This window comes from Leptodactylus fuscus, chromosome 11 (assembly GCF_031893055.1).
Source record: "Leptodactylus fuscus isolate aLepFus1 chromosome 11, aLepFus1.hap2, whole genome shotgun sequence".
Taxonomy (NCBI): Eukaryota; Metazoa; Chordata; class Amphibia; order Anura; family Leptodactylidae; genus Leptodactylus; species Leptodactylus fuscus.
Genome location: NC_134275.1, coordinates 8,172,398 through 8,181,887, shown reverse-complemented (window position 1 = coordinate 8,181,887; position 9,490 = coordinate 8,172,398). Strand labels below are relative to the sequence as shown.

The window sequence follows — 9,490 nt, the reverse complement described above, 5'->3', positions numbered from 1 at the left end:
GGAACAAACATCCAAACCCACAAACATCCAAACACACAAACTTTCACATTTATAATATTAGTAAGGATTATCAGCTCGATCGCAACATTGTATACAGTAAATCCAACAGTTTGCCATCTAAGACGTCTCGCGAACTCCTACCCCTAACATGCCGAAGCCATTATGACAGGAGTCGGAGAAAGTTTGCAACCACTGGGATGTGAACAAGGCTCTAACGCTCCATTTTTTCTATCGCTCTACGAAAGACTGCGTGTTTTACAACTGACTCACAGGCTCCAGGACTTATTGTTCTCTGTCTCCCTCTAGCAGGGTGTCTCACAAGAATAAGGATTAAATCAATGAAGCCTGAACTCCTTCTCCAACTGAAGAACCAACACTGTTACTTAACCATTTCTTTACAGAATATCAAACGCTGTATGCGAGTCACTGGGACGCGGAGTCACTAGACAAGTACATGTCTATCCGTTCCTTATTCCTTGTGTAATAAAGATGTTTCTGTACCATACGTGTGTCTGGGTGTATTATTTTCTAGAGGTTCCCTAGCGCTATAATAAGAACCTTCCATTGCAACATATGCTTATTATAATACATGTCAATGATTTACAACATCATTTGGATTCAAAGTTGCAATAAGCAAATACTAAGAATCAAATCGATTTTTAAATAGAAGTTGTGAAGTTGCTTCTTCCGTAGCGTCTGCAGATGTATGGAAGGTTATCTACAGAATAACATGTGAGGAGGAGATACAGTTAAAATCACAATTTCCCATATCCCCTCCCCATGGAATGTCAATGAACAACTTCTGATTGGAGGTTGGGAGTAGGAATCAGTTTTCACTCAAGCTGGGAGAGAACCGTTCCCCTCTGCCTCAGTGTGGGACACTTCTGTCTTGCCCGTGAAGGTCTCAGCAGCCTGACCTACTTTCAGACAATGATATTAGATTCAAGAAGCTGTGGAACTTAATAATAAGACTTCGTCATTCCCATTGGACTTTTCTCCGCACTCGTCCCCATAGACTATGTCCCAGTATTCCCACAACTATCTACTAGTTCCTATCCCTGAATACCCTCTCTTAGATTGTGATGCTAACAGGAACATCAAGATTGTGGTCCTGGGGGGCAGCGGAGTTGGAAAAACAGGTAAGAACGTCGCCGTGATCTGCTACAGTCTCCAATATCCTCATATACACTTGGATCTTAAAAGGACAAGTCAGTGCATTGTGTAGCTTTCATAGTTCTGCGGTAAAATTCTTTATGGATTTTTGCATCTTTTACATGCTGGATTAAGTAGTGACATGTCTGTAAGATTTTCTGCACCCAGTAATTCATCATAGAGGGTTGCAATTGAAACGTAGCATTCACAATCACATGCATGATAGTTTGTTGTCAAATCCTAGCATATAGTGCACATGTATGTTACATAGATGTCGTCTCTGTTCTCAACTCCATGGTCAGTCCTGGTTTTCTGAAACCAAAAATGATGGGGAGCCGATTCCATCGCATGACAGACGCCAATGGCACCTCATGGACCCTATTGACTTATAATAGGTTTTGTTACTGGTTACCTGATACTATGTGTCATTCTCCTGGAAAAAAATAATGCTGCACCCTGCACGAGATATTCCGATAAATGAGATTTATTCTGCAATAGAGTTTCCACACCGAGTCTCCAATGCACATGCGACCAGGGCCTAAGGCAATATCCTGAATTATATATATAATATGATATGATTTGTGTTTTGACCATAAGGCTCCATGCACACCATGTGCTGTGTCAATGTACCAGCCATGTTTGTAACCTATTATATTCTTATGGCCCCATAAACTTGCATTTGTATCATTACAGGTCTATTTAGGGACAGGTCAGGTCCTATTTCCGTCTGTTTTGCAACTGGCGCTCATTAATAACTTGTATGGGTATGTGGAAGGGACAGACAGCACTTGGATATCATCCATGTACCATCTGGGCCATTTACTCACAGACCTACACATACACACATACGTGTGCATGTAGCCTGACCCTGAATGGCCAAGGGAAAACTGCATCAGTTGTGTGATCTCAGCCAGAGATGCGTTGCGCAATCATATGAAGTAACTGATTTTTCTTAGCTACATTCACACTCTACTAGAATTGGATAGGAGCAGTTATACCGCGCACCCCATTAGACCCCATTCAGTTCTATTGAAGCGTGACTGTCATGTGATGGTTGTAGGTCACAGCAAAGTTGCATCAAAACACTTCTATACATCTCCTTGATTAAGACGCAGCGACATGCACATAAAGTGCCCTCCGAGTGGCGGCTGTCCGGTCACACAATTGTAGCCTTCATGTAGTGCACAGAGAAGTGTAACACTGCAACCAGGGAAATGCATTGATAATTATAATAATCCTTATTTATATAGCGCCGACATATTCCGTAGCACTTTACAAATGAAGCTAATTCACTTCCAGCTGCACCAACCTGTTCTGTGGGGTTGTCAACAATCTGTCACAAAGAATATACAGATCACAAGTGAGGAAGTGCAACTGTTCAATAATCCTCAATAATAATGGGGGGTGAATGAGCCATTGCTAACGTGATCTTGGACTATGACCGTATTTATGATCCCTCTACCGTAACATCACTGTGTTTATTATCCCTGTGCTATGACATTATTATTTATTATCATTGATGACATCACTATATCTATTATTCCTATACTGTGCATGACTGTATTTATTATCCCTCTACCTTGACATCACTGTGTGTATTATCTCTGTACTGTGACATCACTGTGTGTATTATCTCTGTACTGTGACATCACTGTGTGTATTATCTCTGTACTGTGACATCACTGTGTGTATTATCCCTGTACTGTGACATCACTGTGTGTATTATCCTGTACTGTGACATCACTGTGTGTATTATCCTGTACTGTGACATCACTGTGTGTATTATCTCTGTACTGTGACATCACTGTGTGTATTATCCTCTACTGTGACATCACTGTGTGTATTATCCCTGTACTGTGACATCACTGTGTGTATTATCTCTGTACTGTGACATCACTGTATTATCTCTGTACTGTGACATCACTGTGTGTATTATCCCTGTACTGTGACATCACTGTGTGTATTATCTCTGTACTGTGACATCACTGTGTGTATTATCTCTGTACTGTGACATCACTGTGTGTATTATCCCTGTACTGTGACATCACTGTGTGTATTATCTCTGTACTGTGACATCACTGTGTGTATTATCCTGTACTGTGACATCACTGTGTGTATTATCTCTGTACTGTGACATCACTGTGTGTATTATCTCTGTACTGTGACATCACTGTGTGTATTATCTCTGTACTGTGACATCACTGTGTGTATTATCTCTGTACTGTGACATCACTGTGTGTATTATCTCTGTACTGTGACATCACTGTGTGTATTATCTCTGTACTGTGACATCACTGTGTGTATTATCCTGTACTGTGACATCACTGTGTGTATTATCCTGTACTGTGACATCACTGTGTGTATTATCTCTGTACTGTGACATCACTGTGTGTATTATCTCTGTACTGTGACATCACTGTGTGCATACCTCCCAACCGTCCCGATTTCCGCGGGACATTCACGATTTGGGTGACATGTCCCGCGGTCCCGGTTGGAGGGAGGTATGTCCCGATTTCAACTCAGATCTGCGTCCAGAGAACGCAGATCTGAGTTGAACACATATGTGGCTGAAGCAAGGAGCTGACCTGTGTCAGCTCCTCGCTTCGCCGCTGCCGCCGGCTCCTGGCTTGTAGACGCGATGTGTCAGCCGCATATGTGTCAGCGAGAGAGACACGCAGTGGCGAAGCGAGGAGCTGACCTGTGTCAGCTCCTTCCTTCAGCCGCATGTGTCAGGGAGAGAGGCGGTGAGGGAGCGGAGGAGAAGGTAAGTTTAATGTGGAGGTGGAATGTGAATCTGGGGGCAGATGAAGGAGAGGACGGCATGAATCTGGGGGCAGAGATGGAGGGGACATGAATCTGTGGGCAGAGATGGGGGGACATGAATCTGTGGGCAGAGATGGGGGGACATGAATCTGGAGGCAGAGATGGGGGGACATGAATCTGGGGGCAGAGATGGAGGGAACATGAATCTGGGGGCAGATGAAGGAGAGGACAGCATGAATCTGGGGGCAGAGATGGAGGGGACATGAATCTGGGGGCAGAGATGGAGGGGACATGAATCTGGGGGCAGAGATGGAGGGGACATGAATTGAGGGCAGAGATGGAAGGGGGACATGAAACTGGGGGCAGATGAAGGGTGTATATGAAACTGGGGGAGAGATAGAGGGGGGACATATAATTTACGGGTGACTGTAGGAGGATTATACTGTGTGTGGGCACATGAAAAATTAACGAGTGGGCGGAGTCAACACAAAAGTGGGCGGGACTAAATTTGCCACGGTGCACTACGCGCGCCGCACATTTTATCCCTCTTTCAGTTCTTCAAAAGTTGGGAGGTATGCTGTGTGTATTATCTCTATACTGTGACATGACTGTGTGTATTATCTCTATACTGTGACATGACTGTGTGTATTATCTCTTTACTGTGACATCACTGTGTGTATTATCTCTGTACTGTGACATCACTGTGTGTATTATCTCTGTACTGTGACATCACTGTGTGTATTATCTCTGTACTGTGACATCACTGTGTGTATTATCTCTGTACTGTGACATCACTGTGTGTATTATCCTGTACTGTGACATCACTGTGTGTATTATCCTGTACTGTGACATCACTGTGTGTATTATCCCTGTACTGTGACATCGCTGTGTGTATTATCCCTGTACTGTGACATCACTGTGTGTATTATCCTGTACTGTGACATCACTGTGTGTATTATCTCTGTACTGTGACATCACTGTGTGTATTATCCCTGTACTGTGACATCACTGTGTGTATTATCCTGTACTGTGACATCACTGTGTGTATTATCTCTGTACTGTGACATCACTGTGTGTATTATCCCTGTACTGTGACATCACTGTGTGTATTATCCTGTACTGTGACATCACTGTGTGTATTATCCCTGTACTGTGACATCACTGTGTGTATTATCCTGTACTGTGACATCACTGTGTGTATTATCTCTGTACTGTGACATCACTGTGTGTATTATCTCTGTACTGTGACATCACTGTGTGTATTATCTCTGTACTGTGACATCACTGTGTGTATTATCTCTGTACTGTGACATCACTGTGTGTATTATCTCTGTACTGTGACATCACTGTGTGTATTATCTCTGTACTGTGACATCACTGTGTGTATTATCTCTGTACTGTGACATCACTGTGTGTATTATCCCTGTACTGTGACATCACTCTGTGTATTATCCCTGTACTGTGACATCACTGTGTGTATTATCCCTGTACTGTGACATCACTGTGTGTATTATCCTGTACTGTGACATCACTGTGTGTATTATCCTGTACTGTGACATCACTCTGTGTATTATCCCTGTACTGTGACATCACTCTGTGTATTATCCCTGTACTGTGACATCACTATATATTATGCTTGTGCTATCACTCACTATTTATTCTTCTCATATTGTGACATCATGTTTCTCTTTTATTCTGTCACTATGACATAACTATTTATTGTCCTGTACTGTGACATCACTCTGTGTATTATTCCTGTGCTACTGTGATCTCCTTGTGTGTATTATCCCAGTGAAATATAACTATTCCATGCAGTCACATCACTGTGTGCATTTCCAGGGTGTAAGTATACGGGAGGTCTAACAGTTCTCTGACATATTGGAGGATATGAGTCATTTATATTCTATGTAAAGTTGTTTTTTGTTGCTAGAGAGTTCTCACATTGGTCCAGTAATGTCAAGTTACAGCTCCAGTGGGGGCAACATGGTGGCTCAGTGGTTAGGACTGTAGCCTTGCAGCACTGGAGTCCTGGGTTCGAATCCCGTCAGGAACAACATCTGCAAGGAGCTTGTATGTTCTCCCCGTGTTTGCATGGATTTCTTCCCATAATCAAAATACATACTGATAGGGAAAAAATGCACATTGTGATCCCTATATGGTGAACAAACCTGAGTAATAAGATGATTACATTTGTTTTGCAGTCCCAGAATATAACTTATAATATAGAATCACTAAAGTGGCTCACACCTCTATATATTTTTGGTAAATTTTACTTGTTTTTTCTCTTTTTTTTACACTGGTCCCATCATTAACCATATAATCACCGTTCCTTCCTTTCATCTTGGTCACAGTTTAGATTTTGGACTAAGGTCAGGCATCTATGAATGCACTTGGTGATCATCTGAGACATAGAAAGGAATGATCTGCAACTTCTACTCTGACCTATAGTAAAGAATAACAAATAAGGTTCCTGTATTTGTAATCCAACAATGGAATTGTTACAATTCTTCCAATATCGTCAATTGATCAATCAATTCATGTAAGCAAAAAGTTTAGCCTGGCCCATAAAGCCGACCTGCCAGCCCTGCACCCAGGCCACCTCCTAAATAATTCTAGAGAAGCAACGTTTGGCCAAGTTCAGGTGGAGCCGCCATTCCCACAGCGACAAAAATGCGGTGGAGCAGTAATTTAAGACTCAATAAATATGTATCCTGTAACACTCCGAAACAGGCAGTCACTAAGAGATCTTTCTCTCTCTTTGTCCTAGCTCTGGTTGTAAGATTTCTCACAAAGAGATTTATTGGAGACTACGAAGCAAACACTGGTAAGTTTGAACAGAGGGTGGAGAGAGGGATCAATGGCCCAGCATGTGCTTAGTATGAACACAATGGCCTGTGGATCTCTGGTTGTCTTTTCTGGGCATTACAAGGGATGAACGCATACGATCAATATTATGTAAGACCTAGCCTGTCCTTTACCAACATCACCCATGTTTTTGCTACAAAATGTTTCAATCTTTACATCAGCTGGTTCTAGAACAGAACTTCTAGGTTCTCTCCTTGAGAGAGAACGTATGGGGGGGAGGGGGGGTTGATACTTCCATGGCAGTAGTGTTCATCATCCCTCGTAGGCTTCTACTTGGAGGTCATTCAATTAAACCATGGTCCATTACCCTTCCTATAAATCTAAGTGTCTTTATATTCTCTTGGAGATTTCCTACTGAGTGTGACCTCTCAGATAATAACCTCTCCCGTCTGCCTTGACCTAACTTTACTCCATACTATGAACTTGGCACAAACAGGATTTATTCCACAGCTGGGATGGACCAAAGATGAGGTTAAGTCATCCTCAGGATCCGCAGCATTATATATAGTCTGTCCACAAGAATGTATGGAAGCACATGGTTACATAGTTACATAGTAGATGAGGTTGGATGGAGACATCATCAAGTCCAACCTAGAACTCTACAGTCCCCTACAGTCTTGATCCAGGGGAAGGCAAAACACAAAGAAGTACAATCCTACTTTCCATATCCTATAGCATCAGAAATGTTATATTTTCCATAATTTTGGGTCATTTGTGTTCTGAAGCTGCCCATACACTCTCAATACCCCCCAATACTCTAAGCTGAGGATGCATGTCTTCTGAATGGGGAAGGCTACTGTCAGACACTGTTCTTTTCTTCTAAGAACCAAATGATTGGACATGTTACAATCCAACTGGTCCATATACTTTACATGGTTGGCCAGTCCATGTTAGTCTAGTGTGTATGGCCACCTTGAAACCTAAAATTTAAGAAACTGGCCGCTGGGTTACTTGTGAAAGTATATATAATAATAACAATCATTTATAGGGTTCACGTCCATAGTTAGGTATGACAGGGCGACACACTAAACAATTCTCTTCCTTACAAGACCTTACCATCTATAAGCATATAAACAATTGCTTTGTGCCCTGCAGGTGCGTTATACTCTAGAAAAGTGACAATCGATGGAGAACAAATTTCCTTACAAGTGCAGGACACTCCCTATGTTTCAATGGAGGTGAGCTACCTGATCCTACTTGCTAGATATGTGATATTTACTGATCATTTACTATATTGTCTTACATTTGCGTATACCTATGCACAGCCGAGTCCCTGGAGCCTTGTTTTACCTGTGTTTTTGCATTTATTGATTAACAGATGGTAATGTATTAACTGCTGGGTGTAAAGAAGAATTTCGGAGAACACTGGACCCCTGTTCAGTCTCAGCTTCTAATGGTTAATGTTTCATCTCTTTGTTTTACAATAGTTTACGAAATTTAGAAACACTACTAAGGAATGACTTTGATTCCTTCTTCCTTCCCCCATACCACGAATATGCTTCTCCATTACATACAACAAGGGCTTATTCATACATCTGCAGACGTGTGATGTCCATGATGATGATGTAGTGCACGAGTAGCCATTGATTTTAATAGGTGACATCTTCCTGTTTTCCATTGATCAATGGACCGTGGAAAAGAACAGGGACATGCTGTGTTTGGTCCATTTTGCAGTCCACAGAGCTCCATTAAAGTGTAAGGCCTGGTTCACATCTGCATCAGTAATCCATTCGGGAGAGTCCACATGGAGACCCCCCTGACCAGACAACCGAACACATTGGCAAGAGGTGTGCAGTGAAAACACACGGACCCCATGGACTTTCTGCACGGTTTCTGCACGAGTCTTGCAGACAGAAAAATACGTACGGAGACCGTGCGAAAAGCACACAGGTCCCATTATAGTCTATGGCAGTGATGGCGAACCTATGGCACACGTGCGGTCGCCCTGATCGCTCACTAACGGGGAATCCGGTACAAGATTCCCAGTTAGTGAGCGATCGCTGCCTTCAGCTGGTTGTGCAAATGCACCGCGCAGCCTACACTGACTACAGACTGTGACCTCTGCACCGGCGCGGGTGTGATTATGTAAGTCATCAGTGCGCGCAGTGAACAGAAGAGAGGACGCCCGGCAGCTCTTCAGGTAAGTATATTTATGCTTGTGCACTGTCTGGGGAGGGGGCTACTGTGGACTATTTGTTGCTGTGTGGAGAGGGGGTCTCTGTGGATTATAATCCTGTGTGGGCCACTGCGGGGCAGATTGTACTGTGTGTGGGGGCCACTGTGGAGCAGATTATACTGTGTGGGGGCCACTGTGGAGCAGATTATACTGTGTGGGGGCCACTGTGCAGCAGATTATACTGTGTGGGGGCCACTGTGAGGCAGATTGTACTGTGTGTGGGGGCCACTGTGGGGCAGATTGTACTGTGTGGGGGCCACTGCGCGGCAGATTATACTGTGTGGGGGCCACTGTGGGGCAGATTGTACTGTGTGGGGGCCACTGTGGGGCAGATTGTACTGTGTGGGGGCCACTGCGCGGCAGATTATACTGTGTGGGGGCCACTGTGAGGCAGATTGTACTGTGTGGAGGCCACTGTGAGGCAGATTGTACTGTGTGGGGGCCACTGCGCGGCAGATTATACTGTGTGGGGGCCACTGTGGAGCAGATTGGACTGTGTGGGGGCCACTGTGGGGCAGATTGTACTGTGTGGGG

The 9,490-nt window shown here is 43.6% G+C and overlaps 1 protein-coding gene across 1 annotated transcript in view; it reads left to right on the top strand.

Moving 5' to 3' along the window:
- Nucleotides 1-854: 854 nt before the first annotated feature.
- The window catches only part of LOC142184294 (ras-like protein family member 11A-like), a 29,138-nt gene continuing 20,502 nt past the window's right edge, over nucleotides 855-9,490 (top strand). Inside the window, exons 1-3 of the mRNA XM_075259076.1 lie at nucleotides 855-1,139; nucleotides 6,683-6,739; nucleotides 7,876-7,958. Of these exons, the coding sequence (XP_075115177.1) occupies nucleotides 1,019-1,139; nucleotides 6,683-6,739; nucleotides 7,876-7,958 (261 nt within the window). The 5' untranslated portion in view covers nucleotides 855-1,018. The remainder of the gene's footprint in view (nucleotides 1,140-6,682; nucleotides 6,740-7,875; nucleotides 7,959-9,490) is intronic.